At 40.4% G+C, this 20,269-nt stretch overlaps 1 protein-coding gene across 1 annotated transcript in view; it reads right to left on the reverse strand.

Moving 5' to 3' along the window:
* Positions 1-306: 306 nt before the first annotated feature.
* The window catches only part of Ptp69D (Protein tyrosine phosphatase 69D), a 32,430-nt gene continuing 12,467 nt past the window's right edge, over positions 307-20,269 (reverse strand). The window contains exons 5-26 of the mRNA XM_073089982.1: positions 19,829-20,008; positions 19,271-19,377; positions 18,390-18,534; positions 17,789-17,868; positions 17,437-17,574; positions 16,546-16,815; positions 15,568-15,689; positions 14,939-15,048; positions 14,361-14,488; positions 13,735-13,879; positions 11,514-11,690; positions 9,348-9,559; positions 8,934-9,037; positions 8,250-8,386; positions 7,676-7,867; positions 7,062-7,211; positions 6,442-6,619; positions 5,165-5,280; positions 4,715-4,846; positions 3,344-3,498; positions 2,309-2,444; positions 307-1,728 (exon numbers count right to left, since the gene is read on the reverse strand). Of these exons, the coding sequence (XP_072946083.1) occupies positions 1,657-1,728; positions 2,309-2,444; positions 3,344-3,498; positions 4,715-4,846; positions 5,165-5,280; positions 6,442-6,619; positions 7,062-7,211; positions 7,676-7,867; positions 8,250-8,386; positions 8,934-9,037; positions 9,348-9,559; positions 11,514-11,690; positions 13,735-13,879; positions 14,361-14,488; positions 14,939-15,048; positions 15,568-15,689; positions 16,546-16,815; positions 17,437-17,574; positions 17,789-17,868; positions 18,390-18,534; positions 19,271-19,377; positions 19,829-20,008 (3,186 nt within the window). The 3' untranslated portion in view covers positions 307-1,656. The remainder of the gene's footprint in view (positions 1,729-2,308; positions 2,445-3,343; positions 3,499-4,714; positions 4,847-5,164; positions 5,281-6,441; positions 6,620-7,061; positions 7,212-7,675; positions 7,868-8,249; positions 8,387-8,933; positions 9,038-9,347; positions 9,560-11,513; positions 11,691-13,734; positions 13,880-14,360; positions 14,489-14,938; positions 15,049-15,567; positions 15,690-16,545; positions 16,816-17,436; positions 17,575-17,788; positions 17,869-18,389; positions 18,535-19,270; positions 19,378-19,828; positions 20,009-20,269) is intronic.

The raw sequence follows: 20,269 nt of genomic DNA on the forward strand, positions 1-20,269 counted from the left end.
ATCATTTCCAATACCATTCATTCTCGTCACGATTTTTTACAGTTATATCGATGAGACCTGGCTTTAACGACTTTACGATATCTCCTTTAATTTGTTAATAATATAACAATAAAAAATAAATATAATAAAAATCATATAAAATCGAAACCCGCTAAACAAATCAACGATTCAAAAATTCCAATTATTCCTTAAAATATATTATAACTACTTCAATAAATTTAAAAAAATATATATTTATATTCACGAAGTATTTAAAAATCGGCTAGTAACGCTTTAACAATATAAGAATATTGTATTACGTCAAGTTTAATTCTATATATTATTATGACGAACAACAAACCAACAAAACATACAGCAATAAATTGCGCAGTACCAATTTACAATTACATAATTATTTTGAATTAATTTTAGATCGCAACAAAATTTCATACCTATCTAAGCGCTACGGGTCACACATTTACGGCGAGATGGGACTTTATTTATCATACAAGTTGCACTTGCAAAGCACACCTTATTCCCGTTGTTAATAACCAATCTATCCAACATTTTGTTTACCAAAGATGTTTGACGATTTCTTCATAGTAGACATTGTTATTATTCGACCTTCCGTATGCAAATATTAGATAAATAATTATAAATGGGCGTTAGTAGGCTTTGTAGTGTATTTATTAGTCACTTCTTTTCACAAGTCATCATATAGACACTAAGAAAAATTTGATGATGATTTCTGATCATTTCATAACCTTTGAATTTTTTGAATATAGATTTGTAGTTCTAGAAGTAGCAGCACAAAAATATTAATTTTTATATATTTTTCAAGTTAGTGAAAGGTTTCCATACTATCCGTCCCATCCCAAATCATCGTTAAATTATATAAAATTGACTTTGAATAAAATACATAAAACTTTGTACAAAAATCACAAAAGCAGTCAAAATCGTATATAAAAAAATGAGCATTGAATAATTCAAATTTTACAAATCTTGATTCGTCAAGCACCTAGCATAGGCAATATAAATATAATTTTTTAAGTAATTTTCAGAATAATAATGAATACAGGGTAGAATTGCTTCTAATTTTTTTGGCTTGGGTTTTAGCTGCCATACATTTTGAAATTTAATGAACACAAAAGTGTTCTTATTTCGAAATCCAAATTGTTTAGCGTTTAATAATTTTCAAATTGGGTCCAAAAAGACTATTACAATCCCTACGCGCAGTAGAAGATATTCATCAAATTTCGATAATCAGTGACGCAGTTACCGAGGACTTAGTTGGAATGCCTTATATGCCGGTACACTGCACATTCAATTAGTTATATGAAATAAAATTAAAAAAACGATTTCTTACAAAAGCTAGTTGCCTGAAAACTTAGAAGTATATATCACGTAAAGTTGATAAAAAAAACATTTATACAAACAATAATCACTGAGCGATACCTACGTATACTACGGCTTAAAGCGATCGAAAATTTGTGTGAAAAATTTGTACGCTATAATACACCGTAACGCTTTACAATACCGATTAAATTCGCTTAAAATATATGTATAATTCACTCAACCCACATACAAGGTATAGGTGGTTTTAAGCCTCAGTTTTGAGTTAGTTCTTACGCTGGTTCAAGGTTTAATCTATATTAACTATAGTTACACTTATTGAGTTTAGCTGTCCTCTAGCAGGTTGTGAAGCTCCGCGTAGTTGAGAATGGCACGATGTAGGAATTCGTATTGCAACTGGAAATTAAAATTTTATTGATAAAATCTGATTAAAAAATAAATAACACATATTTTGTTGGTTAGGTCTTTATGTCTTTGGAATCAAGTAAATCTGAATTAAAGTTTGGTATTGCTATATGTTTATCTCCATTGATATCCGTGCTACACAGAAAGGTAAAAGATATAAGCGTGTGATAAACTTTACCCTCTACAGCAAAGATATAAAGAGCAAAGTAGCGTTACAAGATACTTTAAAATATGCACAAATGCGTGAAAATATTTGTCATGTTTACGTTAATGTGCGCGTACACATTCCTACGAGTACGAAAGTCTGTATGCGTGTACGCAATCGTCTATTTGCATTTTATTTTGACACAATAATGCACGCAAACAGCGTTCTTGCGTGAGCGTGTGTACCACTTTTATTTTACCCGACTGCGAAGGGTAATTACAGGCGTAAGTGTCTGCGTATATGTTTAATGTGTGCGCGCGCGCATCTGTTAGTGTGTGTATGTTCGTGTGTACACGTGTGTGTGTGTTCGTATGTTAACTGCGTGTATATGCGTACATGTGTGTGTGTGTGCGTGCGTGTACTCACGAAGGTGTCGATGGTGCGCGCGCGCTGGGAGCGCAGCTTGCGCGCGACGCTGTTGACGTCGACGCGGCGCTCGATGCGCAGCTGCCAGATCAGGATGCATAGCGCCACGAACAACGACGATCGCTCCGTGCCATATCTGAGGAGGGAGAAGGAGACTAATTGATTAGGTATGTCTTATTGCATATATTATTGACAATGAGTGTTTATTGATTGTGAGTTCACAAGGGTGATGTTCAGTAATATCTTTTGGCAAAGTTTTTCATTTACTACAAGTGTGATATTTACGCCAAAATTTACATCTAAGTTAAAACTACATTCAGCTGTAAATTTCTAACAGTCGTATCTTTATCTTACGTACTTAACTCAGAATATATTTGTATGTGGTGAAAAACACACCAAGACCTACTTTAACTGTATGAGTGTGTGTGGAACTTTTACTATCACGCTGCACTCATGCAGTTAGCGCATGGCCTAAACACTTGCTTTTGTAAGCTCGTGTCAAATTTAACGTCCTTTATATGTGTGTAAGTGTCCAGTGCACGTGTACAGTAACGGCATGTCTTTCGTGTATATGTGTGTGCACGTGTATATGTCTGTGTATGCATGTATTTGTGTCGTGGTGTGTGTCGGCCAGCCCTGGTACTGGTTTTACTATCACGCGACTCTCATGCGGTTAGGACGAGCGTGCTATCGTAAATACGCGTGACGTCATTTATACGTGTGTAAGTATTTAGCGTACCCTACGTGTGTATGCATGTGTTCAGAGTGTCCTACATGTGTGTATGTGTGTGTATGTCGATATGTGCGTGTTGTGTCGGAGCTCGGCCAGCCCGCGCGTCACCTCCGGCACGTGGCCCGCCGTCGTGGGCCAGCCCGGGTACTATCTTTACTATCACGCGGCTCTCATGCGGTTAGGACGCGCGTGCTGATGTAAATACGTGTAAAGTGACGTCCTTTATATGTGTGTAAGTGTTCAGCGTGTCCTACATATTCGTATATCGATATGTGCATGTTTGTGTGCGTGTGTGTACGCACTGGCAGTGCACGAGCAGCGGGCGCGGCGGGCGCGGCTCGGGCGGCGCGGCGAGCTCGGCCAGCTCGGCCAGGCCGCGCGTCACCTCCGGCACGTGGCCCGCCGCCGTCGGCCAGCCCTGGTACTGCAGCTGACGCACCGCGCTCCACTCGCCGCTCTGCGACAATAGGTAATACAGTGAAACTTGGTTAAGTGGGACCTGGATAAGTGAGAAACCTCCATAACTGGAACTCATGCTGGGGTCCCAACACTTTGGCACTGAATTACCTCTGTTAGTGGGACGAGGTAAACCTCTATATCTGGGATTTGTTCTTTCGATTTATCATCATAGTTACCTCTATAACTGAGACAGCGGGTAAATTTTATATGCATAAACCTCTGTAACTGAGATAACATTGTTTGTTTACTCATTCTTATTCTACCCACAAATTCCACACGTAATTCCAAGTACGTAAGTACAAATTTTGAGCTTCAATTACCTTCAGTTTTAGTTTCGCTTTACTATCATACAGATGTTTATTTGAAAAATCGCACCTGTATAACTGAAATAACCTGTATTCTCACCTCTATTAATGGAACCCTCTGTAAATGAGACAGATATTTATTTATACCTGTATATCTGAGACACTGGGTAAGTGGAATACCTCTATAAGTGAAACGACATTGCAGGTCCCTTGATGTCTCACTTAACCAGGTTTCACTGTATTAACGACGTACGAACAACTCGCAGAGTAGTTTTCATTCGCAGCCGCGACACGGCTTTTTCTGGGGTTTCTAACATTTTGTTATTAAATAAAAAAAAAAACAATTCATCCATAAAATTTTGCATCTTCTATCATAATATACATGTTATGCGCCAAACTTAAAGTCCGCTCGGAAATTAATGCACGAAGGTGTCAGTCAAAGAGCCAATGCGATGGAACACGACTACAAGCATAAACTCCATAGCAACCTTAGGGCACACTAACTGTGATATGTCCCCGCGAGCGACAGCGGGTAGCGGAGGGTGCCGAGGGTGCCCCGCGCTGTCTTCGTCCCACTAATATCTACAATCTACTATTGCGACGCGACTCCTTTCTATATTCGAAGCGGACTAGTAGTTTGGAACGGTGTCCACTGTTCCATTATACATTAACACCTTATATTTAACATATAAACCTAAGCCTTTTGAATTGTAAGGCGTGATAAAGACTACGATATAGGTAATATTCACAAAATAACTCTCCACAGTTGAGTAGAATATCATCGATTTGGACAAGTTAAACAAAAATATAAGGAAAATACTCCCAAAAAATTAAAAAAAAAAAAACAAACAATATGTTAAATATTTTCAGTAAAATTGCTTAGTTAATAAAATGTAGTGTATGCCATACCTTAGTGTTAGTGACACGGAACTGCCGCCTCGTGTAGTACGGACAGGACTCGCTCTCCTCGTACTGCACGGCGATGTGGTCGTACTGCGCCGTGCCGTCGTCCCAGTAGCGCGGGCACTTGCCCTCGCCCAGCTGTGGGGTACGAAATAATATTTATGCAATGTACATTAAAAAGGGAATTTATTCAACTGGCAAATGCTTCTAATCTTGTACAGGACTTAGCTCATCATAGCTAGGGTTTAGGAATATTAACTTCTCTGGATTGTGTCTTTGCCCGGTTAGTTTCTCAAGGATCTAAAAACTTTTGGAATTTTCCAAGAATACATAATGATTGATTTAGATATCAAAATACAATGTTATTTAGCACAAACGTTGTGTAAAATAGAAATATCTTAGTAAAACGAAAAAAAAATATAACCTACCGAATAATAAAGATTAATTTCCACATACCTCGCTTAACATAACGATCGTAGAAACATTGTGTTCAGATACCATCCTCCAGAAGTCGGTAATCGTATTGGGCAGCGGATCTTGCGTGATAATGAAACCTTCCGAGTTGTCGTACGCTGTAAAAAATAATGATCATTTTATTTTAAATTACAATAATGCTAACAAATAGACTAACCCAGATTTGACAAGTAATGATTAGGTGAGTTTACAATATCCTATATATTGTTAATTTTCATCGTGCCTAAATTGCGGTCGTACGGCAGGCAGTCGGGGGCGCGGGGGCGGGGGCGGGGGCACTCACCCTCGATGAAGGACGCGTTGATGTAGGTGGAGTAGTCCTTGCCGGGCACGGGCGCGAGGATGACGCGGTTGCGGTCGTACGGCAGGCAGTCGGGGCGCGGGGGCGGGGGCGGGGGCACTCACCCTCGATGAAGGACGCGTTGATGTAGGTGGAGTAGTCCTTGCCGGGCACGGGCGCGAGGATGACGCGGTTGCGGTCGTACGGCAGGCAGTCGGGGCGCGGGGGCGGGGGCGGGGGCACTCACCCTCGATGAAGGACGCGTTGATGTAGGTGGAGTAGTCCTTGCCGGGCACGGGCGCGAGGATGACGCGGTTGCGGTCGTACGGCAGGCAGTCGGGGCGCGGGGGCGGGGGCGGGGGCACTCACCCTCGATGAAGGACGCGTTGATGTAGGTGGAGTAGTCCTTGCCGGGCACGGGCGCGAGGATGACGCGGTTGCGGTCGTACGGCAGGCAGTCGGGGCGCGGGGGCGGGGGCGGGGGCACTCACCCTCGATGAAGGACGCGTTGATGTAGGTGGAGTAGTCCTTGCCGGGCACGGGCGCGAGGATGACGCGGTTGCGGTCGTACGGCAGGCAGTCGGGGCGCGGGGGCGGGGGCGGGGGCACTCACCCTCGATGAAGGACGCGTTGATGTAGGTGGAGTAGTCCTTGCCGGGCACGGGCGCGAGGATGACGCGGTTGCGGTCGTACGGCAGGCAGTCGGGGCGCGGGGGCGGGGGCGGGGGCACTCACCCTCGATGAAGGACGCGTTGATGTAGGTGGAGTAGTCCTTGCCGGGCACGGGCGCGAGGATGACGCGGTTGCGGTCGTACGGCAGGCAGTCGGGGCGCGGGGGCGGGGGCGGGGGCACTCACCCTCGATGAAGGACGCGTTGATGTAGGTGGAGTAGTCCTTGCCGGGCACGGGCGCGAGGATGACGCGGTTGCGGTCGTACGGCAGGCAGTCGGGGCGCGGGGGCGGGGGCGGGGGCACTCACCCTCGATGAAGGACGCGTTGATGTAGGTGGAGTAGTCCTTGCCGGGCACGGGCGCGAGGATGACGCGGTTGCGGTCGTACGGCAGGCAGTCGGGGGCGCGGTTGCGGGCCCGCAGTTCGTCCGCCTGCCCCGCCGCACACGACTTGGCCGGCTCCGCTACAGGCGGCTCCATCATCTTCTGTTAATCAGAAATTAGGCTTCATTTAAAGCTGCTCATTTAGGCTGCTTTTCGTATTGCGTGCCAGACGCGTGCCGTGTAAGATTCGAACATATTCTCCTATACATAATTTTGACGTCTATATCTTACGTAATACAGCCGCCGCGCAGACATGGGCAACGTCTGTTAGACATCTCTATAGAAAAAAAAATATTATTTCGTCTGACACAGCCCGTATCTAAAATATTCAATATCCAAGATATAAAACTATCGGAAGACGCAAAATAAAGCATATGTATTTTTATTTTCACAATGAAAATATCTGAATCCCGATTACAAAACTAGATTTATAAAAAAATCCATAAAAAATATTTAATGTTTATCAAAATCGACCCCATTAATCTCCTAAACATTCCTCACATCCCACGTCCAATAAACAAAACCGCTTTATAAATTTACTTACCTCAAACTCATGTTCCATGAGGCACTTGTCGGCTCCCTCCGGAGTGTTCCGCAAGCGATCGATGGCGGTCTTGAGCCGCGACGCCGGTATCTCCGTGTCGCCGTAGTGCGCGTACTCGACCAGCGCGCGGTACACGAACACGTACTGTTTCTGTAAACAATATCAACATATTTAATTTAAAGTAGTTTCTTACAGAATTATATATTTGGTTTTGCTATGGAGAAGTGGCAGCCGAAGACACTCCAATAACGGGATGTTTGTTTGGTTTGGTTGTACATATTTTCTTAATAAAATAGAAGTAGCTAACGAGCTAGCAGTCCATCTGATTAAAAGTGACCACTGTCAAACATGAATATCTGTGATCAATCTCAGATAAGATTACATTTACAAGTCTAACCTGAGGTTGGCTATATGGCCTCATATGGAGTAAGTTGGAATGACTCTGATAATCTTCTGTCTCTGATAATCTGACTCTGACTCTGATAATCTTCTGACTCTGATAATCTGTCTTCCCTACCACACCTTTCAAACCAAAATACAGTCCAGCGCCACCATCGTGCCGGTGCGGCTCACGCCCGCCGAGAGGTGCGCCACCACTGCAACAGCACACTCACCAGCGACTGCACCAGGAAGTTCCGCTGGCGGCGCAGCTCGGCCACGGTGTTGAACACGGCCACGTGGCCGGTGGTGCGCAGCTGCTCCAGCAGGCAGTCCAGCGCCACCAGCGTGCCGGTGCGGCCCACGCCCGCCGAGCAGTGGACCACCACTGGCCGACCCACCATATTCGACCACGCTTCGTTCACGCGCTGGGAACAATATCGTACGCAACATTTAGATATTCGCCGAACACAGACGAATATACGCAAATATTAGTAGGTAAATGTCTTATTCCAGTTTATTTTGTTTAAATATCAAGGACAGTCTGTTCAAATATTAAGGACCAAATTTTAGGTATAGAGAAGATGCAGCACGCAGAAGCTTGCATCTTTCGTTTTATGTAAGTCGGCCCTGATTAAATATTTGGCCACAGATAACACATTAAAACAGAAAAAAACGAAACGAAAATAAACTTTATAAAAATTAAGACAAGTTTTAGATTGACATTTAACAGAAAGTATTATATTTTCATAGTAGCAGTGAAGACTCTATTCGGTAACTCTGTGCACGACTAAACAGTTGCCAGCATACCTTGATGAACTTGAGTATGGAGTGGGGGTGCTCGGGCGCGGCGAAGTCCTTCCACATGAGGAAGTGGTACTGGCGCACCAGCCGCGCCTCGCCCTTGCCCTCGCGCGGCGACGTCGGCGTGCTCTCGCTGCCACACTCTGCGTATACAATATACCGGTAAAAATGTGGGAAATGATTTTTTTGAACTAGTAATTCTATTGGGACATTGTAAAAAAATATGTTTTTTTTTTTTACAAAACAGGTAATAAATTGTTACCATAATGATAATATTGCAAGTAAAGGAAGTAAATATTGCAAGTGGGCAGAAAACAATATTTTTGATGCAACACTGTGCTTTAAGTGTTGATGTATGCGTTTTGACGTTAGTTCTATTGCACACTGCTTAAATGCAATGTTGTTGTTGGTCTATTGCCCGACAAAGCCTCTAATGTCACGTAATCATAGAAAATTATCTGTTTTTTATCTTTTTTAGTTGAAGCGCTAACATAACACCCAAAAATCAATATGTGATAAAGGAAAGCTTAACGCCAGTGACTCAAATTCACTATTACATTAGACGATATTAGACATTACACGAATCCACATTTACTATATAGATACAGATATAATAACATTTACTACATACATACAAACTTAAGTCTCCCCCTTTTTCTGACAGTTAATCAGTCATTGAAAATAACTTACCTCCATTTCTCTTCGCGATACCGTTATTTTCGATAATTGGTTGACCCTCCGAATTCGTCGGCTGTTTTGTAATCTTCAACTCTCTCACGATGTAATCAGAGTACCTTAAAGTAAAACAAATAATAAACTAAATAGAACAATTAGACTCTTGTTTTGGGTTTTAGTTCGTGAAGTTCGACTATATACAACCATTGCATCTAATACGGACAGACTACTGAAAGGCTGTCAGTATATTAAGAGAATAAAAAAAACCTTATCACTTCTCAGACACATCAGAAACATTGCCAAAGGCCTGACATTGTCTACGTGTGTTGAATTTTCATGTTTCGTTCATTTTTGTGAGTATGGTACACCCATGACGGACGATACCGCTGTGAGGCAAAAGTTTGGTAATTAAGTAGAAAAAAATTTCACCGCTTCTCAGAAACATGATGCACAGTGATGTTGCCGAAAGCCCTCGCGCCCCTGACCTCGTCCGGCCAGTACTTGCTGCACTTGACCTTGGAGTACTCCTCGAGGTTGGTGAGCATCACGATCAGCTCCAGCCCGTGCTCCCATATCATCCGCCAGAAGTCGTTCACGGTCGTCTCCGTTGGGCCCTGCGCGCAGATGAACTGCTTGCTTTCCTGGTTTTGGAAGGGATATTAAAGACTAATTAATATTGTTCATGATTAATATATGAAGTTTACATTTTCGATGTATTACGTAACAAACTCCCAAAGATACTAATTATCATATCCTATATTTTTTACACTTACATTAAAATAGTTTTTAAAACTATAGATTGTAATTTTATTAAATATAAAAGGTGTATAAAAATATTAACATTACATATAGATGTTTTAGAAAAACCAATAATAATCAAAATTTACAAAAATAAATTACACAATCATTTTTAAAAAAATGTTAAGTTTTGTAGTTTATGAATAATTAATTAAAACACGATTATAAATAACCACACACATTGAATAATCAATTTATGTTGAAATTATAATGAATATTGTAATTACACTGTATTAATTTTAATGTCATTCTACTGACAATAAAAAAGGAACTATTACAATGTTTAAGTCAGTCGAATACAAATCTGTTAAAAATATCTAAATTAAATCTATACTACATCTATTTCTAAATAAGGGTATACACACAAAGAACAAATATAATACAGAAATGAGTGCACCAATAAGAGTGGTGTATGCAACAGAAATGACAGCGTTCATCACATGCAATACCTGATCGGGCTCCATTAGTTCCTTAGTAAGCATAGATAGGACAGAAAACACACAGTTAGACACACTATAGGGGTGGCGACTACAAGAGCGTTACTATTTTAGAAGGCCGAGCTGGAGTTTTAAACTATTGTCTATTTCTGGTGATTTAAAATAATTTTATATTCTATTTCTAATATATTAAATATTAAATTATGCTGTGTTCTGGTTCAGAAGGTATGGCAAGGGTGTGAAGAGGAAATATTCAATAACTTATCTTAAATAGAGTTCTTTAAAGAATCTACTTTGAATAAAAAAATGATTCGATTTTATTTGAGTTTTCGATGTTGGTAACGAGTCTGTGTTTGGCTTCAGTTAGGACACCTGATAATCTATTACTTTCATTAAATAATATTTAAAAAGGTAAAAGTAGGGCTAAAGGGTTTGCTTCTAAAAGAGCGCAACTATTTTGGAAGCCGGAGCTGGGGACTAAAATCATTTTGTTTTATTAAAATAATGTTACTCATACTATTCTATATTTACAAAATTGCTAAATTTTATTGTGTCGTGGATCATTAATACATGTAATAAGAATAGTATACGAACCTTACAACCAACATAACGATTATATACCAAAATGTTTAGCGTGAGGGTAATTACAAATTTGTCACATCGTAAGAAGTATGAATCTGTCGTAAGTTGTGACGTGTCGTGACGTTTGTGACTCGTTTCACGACGTTTATGTACGCCTGTCGTACGACACGATACCGAGCAGTACGTAACGTGCCGTAAATATTGTCGCACGTGTTATATATTGGCCTTAGTTAGGCATTCGCCTTTAACAAAATTACTAGAAAGACATCTTATCCTGCACCGCCGCCGTGCCGTGGGAACGCTGACTCCGCACCACCGCTCCGTTTCCATCGTATAGTCCCGAACGTGCGAATTCACTCTGGGCGCTAACATTGCCCCAGCAAGTCACTTAGGATAGTTAGTTATAATTTAGGTTAGATTTAATCCAAAACTTGTAATATTCGGTTTTGATTAAATACATATTATTATATATAAGTAATTCGGTCTTTCTGTATCCTGGCTGCTGCATCCCGACGCAATACATAACTCACGTGTTACCCGTATCACGAATTTAATGCATATCAATTGACATATGATCCGGTGTGACGTCAACCGTAATGTTTATCTCTTTTTTGCGTATAAATTTAGACATACAAACCTACTTGCCTATTGCACCTTCGTAGTGTGCATTTCTCGCAATGAGTGCCACGAAGAAGCGTCGATTATTTTGTAAGTAACCTATCTACATTTTAACTAGTGGTATATCAATGGTCGTCACAACGTGAAGTGTAGCACTCACCTTAAAGCCCATGACGTAGTTAGCGTTGATGTAATCAGATCCCGTCACGCTATCAATCTGGGAGAGCTTCACTCTCGTCTGGTCGTATGCCTTGATATCAGGATACCGGTTCTTGGGTTGATTCTCGCGAGCCTCGGAAGCATGTGTCGTCCGGTCGAGAAAGTACTCCGGCAGCATCTGCAACAACTTGGTTATTTGGGACGCGTTTAGAATTAAAATCATAATATGTTTGTTCGGTGTGAGCGACGGCATGCACGTAATATTACATATAAATAAAATATGGATAAGGAAGGTAACATTGTAATATGTATGTAATGTCCTGTAACCCATTAATAAAGTATGTTATTTTTAAAATAGGAATTTCTAAGTAAAAATGCTAACAGTAAAATGTCAATGGAATGTTAGAAAATTACTAGAATATTAACTAGCTGCCAAAAACATGAAAACTATAATTTGTAATATGTAAGTACCAAACGTAAAACACACAAAAGCCACATTTTAAATCACAATATGTTACAGCAACTGTAAAATGCAATCCTCATGCTTTATTACCGAATGGATTTGAATGTACATTATCATCACAAGTTTAAAATCTAAATTATAGAAAAAATAAAAGCCATCGAGTTCTTATCAAACATTCAAGAAAAATGACTATCATACAACGGAAAAACGATATCCACTTTTGAATTATTACAAATGATTATGGCGCTAACTACATGTCTACATAATTTTATAAGTATATAACTTTGCAACCATTTTACTCGGTGTCGACGGTGGCATCGATCTGGGACTCAAGAAAATTATTTAAATTATTAACTTCTATAATAGTGATATAGCGGATAACACGGACAGAAAAATGAGATAGACTCGTAAAACATACATACATAGTCTTACATTAGTGAACTACGTTTTATATAGTCACGTTTACGACTTTTATTGGTCTGTATACCATATGAGACTGTTAGAACCAGAGTAGCCTAACTACAAAAAAGATTTACAATATGGAGAAAAGTAAAAGTGTATAGTCCGATCTGAAGTTGTTGTGAGGAGGTGTAGTCATACAATTTACAATGGCGATGCGATTCATTTCTATATTCAGAGCGGACTAGCAATTTTACGCGGACTATACAACATTTTTAAATTACGAAAATAGAGATCAAAATGCAGTTAGGCCACTTTGGTTCTAGCAGCCTCATATGTCTGTTTACAAATAGCATAATTAAATTTGGATATATTACTCGAACGAATATCAAACTCACTTGGCACCTTTTTACCTTCGTATAGATCAGCGTTTCCCAACCTTTTTCAGTTCACGGACCCTTCAGAAATCAAGCAGATTTTTCACGGACCTCCTTAATAAAATGAAGAGCAAAAAAAAAAAACAATCCTCGCCAAAAGATAATTTGAAAGACCGATTTATGTATTTTGTTCTTGTTTTTTTTTGATTAATAATAGGATCATCATTGGATGCATCTTTTTAATTTTTTAAAACACCGTGTGCTTACATCAAGTTTTTCTAATAAAATTGGTTTGCTGATTTTTCGTTTAGCGACTGTTTTGCATTTAATGAGCAATTTATGTATGGTCCGGAGATGACACCGCGGACCCCCTTACATATACTCGCGGACCCCCAGGGGTCCGCGAACCACAGGTTGGGAAACGCGGGTATAGATGATTTAAAGCCAATTATAATTTAGTAAGCAGATAGTGTTAAATCTCGATCTTAGATAGGTAAAACATTGGATGATTGATTATAAATATTCGCCAATTTCAAAGCAGTCATATTATATAAAATCAACGCGGAATAATGTGCATTAGTAAGTCAACAAATGTCAGAAATAGACGCAATTTTCTATATTGCAATCATAAATTAGCAAAGATTACTCACTCCTAACAAGAAAATGTTACCATTTTTACCATTGAAATTGTCACTGTCACCATTTTCGAGTTTGAAAAATATTTAAAAAAATGTAGTTTTTAGATCATTTACGAATGAAACAATATTTCTCTGCACTTTTTCTCCGATTTCATGTCTTGATTGCGCAAGTCGGTATTTTTCCGCGTAAATTACACAATGACAGCCATTAAATGGCTGACAGAACTGTCAGCGGTTTAAGCCATTGAATGGCTTCCATCAAATACAAGGCGGTGAGATATCTATACTTATCTATGATTGCAATAATGGTATTTTAGTCATCACGTTCGTATTATAGCAACTCACTTCAAACTCCTTCTGGAAGCCATAGTCGGAGTCGGCTTGGCGCTCTGCGTATGCGGCGGGCAGGTCCTCCTTGGCGATGGGCGGCATGTCCGGCGGCGCCATGCTCGCCAACTGCTGTCTACCGCCGATGTGGCCTACCACGTATCTAGGGAAAAACAGTATTCAAATTTATTTTACATGTCACTAATATAATAAATAAGAGAAAACATCAACTAATCGCTGAGCGTTAAGAAATTCTGACGCCTACTTTGAAGGTTCTAGCTTGGAATCCTAGGCAATCTTTATCGAAGTTATATGTTAAAAAAGACGTTTTCTACCCTCACAGCCCCACACTAGGATGTATTTTGTTATAGGTACGTTGGAAACACACAAGGACGAATACATAAACACACAAATCCAGGGGTGCTGTTTTCGTCCCGCTGATATCTACAATTTGCTATTGTGACGCGATTCATTTCTATATTCAGAGCGGACTAGCAGATTGGCGCAGACTATAACATATTGTAAATCTTGAATATTTCTTTAACCAAACCTAAAAGCTTACACAACCTTATTAATTGCACAGTTATTGCACACCTTATCTAGAAGCCTAACTACATTGACATTTAAAATATTTATTCTATTACCTGAGTGCAGCCTGTATGGGGTTCATCTCGACGTGTGCGTGTGGCTGCATCTTGCGCGACTTGCGTGTCTGTACGACGCAGAATATGATCATGCAGAGGACCATCAGACCCGCGAATGCGCATGTTGCCTGCAAACAAAACACATATCTTAATATATTATATTTATCCTGAGCCTATACGAACATTTGTTGAATTGACAGATGCAAAAACAAAATAACAATTTAAATGGGCATTGCGATCAAAGACTCATATTGGGTCATCTATTTGGTTTTGTTACGATTTAAGTAAAAAACGAGTTTACAGTCCACCTGATGGTTTGTGGTCACTGCCGCCCATGGACTGATGTAACTGATTGTACCTGAATCCGATCGGATCACGAGACGAGGGGATTGATCAGTGGACGGACATCCACATCCAATAGAGATAAGCGTGGCGGTGGTAATTGCCCAGTCGAATTAAACATTGCTTCATTTTACCAAGTGTTCTGGTAATCTGTACTCATTTTACCTCGGCATAGTCGCAACAATTTTCGTACAGACTCCACAAATAAATGAATATAAGTCAAAATGAAAACTTACCAATAAGCCAATTTCGAGAGCTGATATCGGTATAGGAGCTACCGGCGTAGCCGCTGGCATCAATACGTTCAAATAATCACTGTAAATTGGATCGTCTTCCTCTGAACCAGCTGTAAGAAAACAAAACCATTTGATTGGAGCCGATTTTACGCAATTCGTCAAGAGATGGCGCCACAAGATTCTGAATCACGTTATTGAAGTTTTCTCAACATCTTGCGTATACAAGCTCCGAACTGAGACTGTTTGGTCATCACCACTCCCTGGGCAATATTACTTAGCCTGGCCGGACATTTCCCTTTGCCAGTCATTGTTTCTTAATAAATATGCCACACTTTCAGAAGTGAGGATTGCTATAAACATATAATCTAAAGATTGTCCACAAATATTTTTTACACTATTATGGATGGAGATCACAGACAGAAGAGTTGCTGTGTATTTATTTTAAAACTTAACTGTAATCGGAAATGAATATGTAAAAACATGTTTTATATTAATATTTTTGTTTATCTGTACAGATAAATTAAACAAGGAGACAGCTAATTTAAGAGCTACCAAGTGAATTTTCATATGGAAAATATTTACTTTTTTGCTATTGAGAACTCCGTAACGAATACAAAATGTGGACTTACGTATCAATTCCACGAACACAGAGTAATTGGCGGTGGGATCCAACAGGTCGTCCTTGACGTTGATTTCTTCTCTGTCTTCTTCTATCACCTTGTCCATCATCATTGGGTCCCTCATGTAATCACTGTAGAAAAAACCATAACACAATTTAGGTTTCTTATTTATTATTTGTAAGTTATAGAGGGTAGTAGAATTTATTTGCTTGCATTTTTAAGCAAAGACCAAGAGTTTGAAAGGACTAGTAAATAAGCATGTATAATTTTTATTCCTTTTATGAAAAATTAAATATTTTAAATATTCCATCAAACGTTACTTTTTCGATGTCGAAAGCAACAAAAAAGTTATAATGTGGAAACATCTTTAACCATCAGTGCCTTCTTATAACCAGCTGTATGCCCTTTGCTCATCAACATACATATTAAAATACAGTGGTTAACCCAAAATTTATTAAAAGATTGGACCGAAGTATATGAGTAGTATCCAGCTCATCGTCGAACTGGTAATCGTCTCTCGTAGTAGACACAGTAGTGGTGGGGGAGTCGCGTGGGGATTGGCGAGGGATCGGACCCCCGGCGTGGAAGGCGGGCCTTATAAATACATCTATAACATACCCAACGTAAGATCGTCGTTCTCTAACAGTCTCCTCCGGCTCCGCCGTAGTATCCAGCTCATCATCGAACTGGTAATCGTCCCTCGTAGTGGACACGGTAGAGGTGGTGGGGGGTCTTGGGGGGACCGGCGGAGGGTCGGTCCGCATAAATGCATATATAACATACCCAACGTAAGACCGTCGCTCCCTGACAGTCTCCTCCGGCTCAGCCGTGGTATCCAGCTCGTCATCGAACTGATAATCGTCCCTCATAGTGGACACGGTAGAGGTGGTGGGGGGTCGTGGGGGGACGGGCGGGGGGTCGGGCCCCCGGCGCGGCATGCGCAGGCAGAGGTGGCAGGCGGTTCGCATAAATACATTTATAACATACCCAACATAAGACCGACGCTCCCTGACCGTCTCCTCCGGCTCCGCGGTAGTATCCAGCTCATCGTCGAACTGGTAATCGTCCCTCGTAGTGGACACGGTGGAGGTGGTGGGGGGTCGTGGGGGCGCGGGCGGCACGGGCGGGGGGTCGGGCCCCCGGCGCGGCATGCGCAGGCAGCGGCGGCAGGCGGGGCGCGCGAACGCCGGCTCCGCGCGGTCGAACACCGAGTGCGTGTCGCCCATCACTAGCATCGACTCCGGGGGGAACCTGTCGCTGCACGGATAGAACACACGTTCTAAATTCAAATTCTTCACGTAAAATAACACAGACCTGTACCCTTACCATGACTTTTTACGTTTTGACAAATACGACTGTTTTGGTATTTGTTTACGTATTTGCCCATACAATTTCCAATCAGCGCCCCCAGCGGATTATATCAGAACTTGGAAATTGGGCCAATACGTAAACAAATACCAAAACAGTCACATTTGTCAAAACGTAAAAACTCATGATAAGGGTACGGTATTTGTTTAGATACAGGTCTGTGTAAAATAACATTATTGTGTAGGTTTAATTTTTTTTTAAAGAGGTAAATATCATTATAATTTAAGTCTTTAGGTGCAGAAGCGAATCTGTTTAATCATGGAAAACAGGCTAAAATAGATGATTCTAAATAAAAAAGTGTCTGTATTCTCCCGTCACAAATGCAGATTTAAAATTGAAATATATATATCGCTAACATTAAAATAATAAGCTACTACACTATTTCTTAATACTAGTAGCGTAGCAAACAATCATTTTATAACAACCTTTTTATTAAGTGCACAGCATAATGAATAAAGAAGCTAGGGTGAGCAAATTGGTACAATTTTAGAAAATGTGATAACGGCTTACTTAGAAAACACATCAGTAATGTAAGCGCCAAGGACCGGCCGGACACTGTGAGCTTCTTCGAAATCAATAATAGTGATGTCCCTTGGAGATGGCAGGGTCTTCCAGTCCATATTAGGGAGCAAACGGACCATGTATATTCTGAAACAAAAATATATAATAATATTAAATTTAAATAAAGTTAAGTAACAATATGACAGGTCAAGCAATTGACACTTGGAACTTTTATATTCCAATGAAATTATCTGGACCATATAAAATGCACATGAAATGATACAAGACATATGTTTGTATCGGATTTAACTGTACCTTACCGGAGTTTATGTCCACAAAATTATAAAGTGATGATATTTACCTGTAGCAGCATATGGATCCATTCTTCTCAGATACTCTCGGAAGATACATTGAAAACATGTATATGTTGTTTTTTCGGATCTGTAATTAAAAAAAGATAAAAATGATTAAAATGTACACATTCACCCTTAAATAATATAAGACTTTCAGGAGTAAGGCGCGTAACCTTTGTAACGTGACGTCATAATAGCGCGCGATGACATCATAATGCACGCATAAAATTAAATATTTGGGAAACTATAAGATGTATCGAGTTTAGTCCATTATAAGATAAAAATCAAGTCTTTATTTGTAGTATTTACTTGTTATGGCGTTTTAGCTTACATGTTTTGAGTTTAGAAGTTTTTATTTATAGATTTAATTTTGGCGCGATACTTTGCCGCGTGTAAACAGCCTCATTCTGGCGTTTGCACCAGCAATGTGTTTATAAGAGTCCCATACAATAAAATGGATTGTACCACATAAATAAATAAATAAGTATAGTTATCGCCAAACTGCTAGTCCGCTCTGAAGTAATTGTGAGCAGGTGTCATACAATTAGCAATGGCGAGGCGATTCATTTCTATATTCAGAGCGGTCCAGCAGTGTGGCGCGGAGTATACCTTCTGCCAGCGCGGGCGCGGCGGCGCGGCGGGCGGCGCGGGCGCGGTGCGGCAGTGGCGCAGCTCCTCCTCGCCGCGCCGCCGCGTGCGCGTCATCGCGCTCAGCCGCACCGTGTAGTTCATGTTCGGCTGCAGCTCGTCGAACCTGGGGGCACCACAGCGGTAAGTTGACATATTGGAAGCTTATTAATTGCAGTTGGCACATGTCCGTACAATGACAAATTTGAATTCTTAAACAATCACCAGAGGCGCTGCATGTAGTTGCATACGAATTATGGACGATCGATTCAATTTCTAAGGGTATATTTTTATAACAATACTTTTTAGTTAATTTATGTTAATAAGAGTCTATTTAATTGCTGGTGAGCAGCAATGTAGCGAAAAACAATATAAAAAGAAAGAAGGATTTTATGTTTTTTTTAAAGACTAAGATGTCATGGAATGAATTGTCAGAGAAAATAAATAATGTTGTAATTCAATCTTTTACTATATAAAATAGTATTTCAGGAATAACGAACTGATAAATTTATCTTTTATTTTCAGACAAGCATGCAGTCCACTTGGTGGTACATGCCTACTGTGGCCCACGAACACACCGGTTGATTACAGAATCGACATAGATAACTTTGGTTTCCTACCTAAGATCGGCCACAGATGCGATACTACCCCTGAGGACTAAGTTTGATTGCCTCAGAAAAGTATGTTTACCTTACTAGACCCTCCTAACCAGAACACAGCAACGTTTAACACTGCTGTTATTAAACAGAAATAGATGTGGCGGTGGTGAAGTTGGAATCGAGCTTCAGAGGGTTCTACCACCTTCAAAATTTCCTATAAGCCAAGTATACATTTATATTTATTTATTTTCAGCATATACTAACCTGTACATCCGCGTGTCATTTGTTTTGAATATAGTAAGAGGTCCCCATGTTATATCCTTCATATTTCCGAATTGATCCTTGTATGTCGCGTTGCCAGTCAACTCCATCTGGAACAGACAAAAATAATAGTTTTAAGATAAAAATACAAATCAGTATCGTCATCGTCAACCCATTACTGTCCCACTGCTGGAGAGAGACATAGGCTATAGTCAACCGGTAACCAAGTACTCATTGATAGCCTTTACACACTTTAAAGAACTCTCAGGCGTGTAAGCTTCCTCACAACATTTTCCTTATGGTAAAGCAAGGATAATCCTACCTAATATTATAAATGCGAATGTTAGTTTGTTTGTGTGTTTGTTACGCTTTTACACCTTAACTACATAACAGATTGTCATGAAATTTTGTACACAGATACTCACTGACAGTATGTCAGGGAGTCAGAATAGGACTTAGGCAACTTTTTATCCGAAAGAATCACCGTGCTCGGCGGATAAATAAAAACTTCTGACCGCGAGCGAAGCTATGGGTAAAATCTAGTTAATTAACCAAACTCACCGTATAACCCTTGATTTCAGCGTTGGGCTTGAGCGGCGGTTGCCACGACAGCACGATCCAGCTGCTGTCGCAGTGCACCGACACGTTGCTGGGCCGCCCCGGGATACCGTCCAGCGTCGCCGCCGGGATCTCCGCCGACCAGTTGCCGCATAGCTTCGTGAAGTCCGAACATGCACACACCTGGTGGAAATACATAGATACACAAATAAATATATGTCGTGGATATCGATATCGTTGTTTAATAAGATTGCTAATTTTATTATTTTAGTACTTGTATAATCATCGCGAGTTTTAGAAAATACTGAGTAAACAGTACATATACGAATATATAACATAACTTCAATAATAAATTATGACACCAAAACCGCGACACATCACAATTAGAAATCTCCTTTTTTAACTTTCAATAATAACTCAATTCAAAACCAATAACAACGCTAG

Source organism: Epargyreus clarus, unplaced genomic scaffold (assembly GCF_041222505.1).
Source record: "Epargyreus clarus isolate Ecla_fem2 unplaced genomic scaffold, WU_Ecla_fem_2.2 ptg000031l, whole genome shotgun sequence".
Classification (NCBI taxonomy): Eukaryota; Metazoa; Arthropoda; class Insecta; order Lepidoptera; family Hesperiidae; genus Epargyreus; species Epargyreus clarus.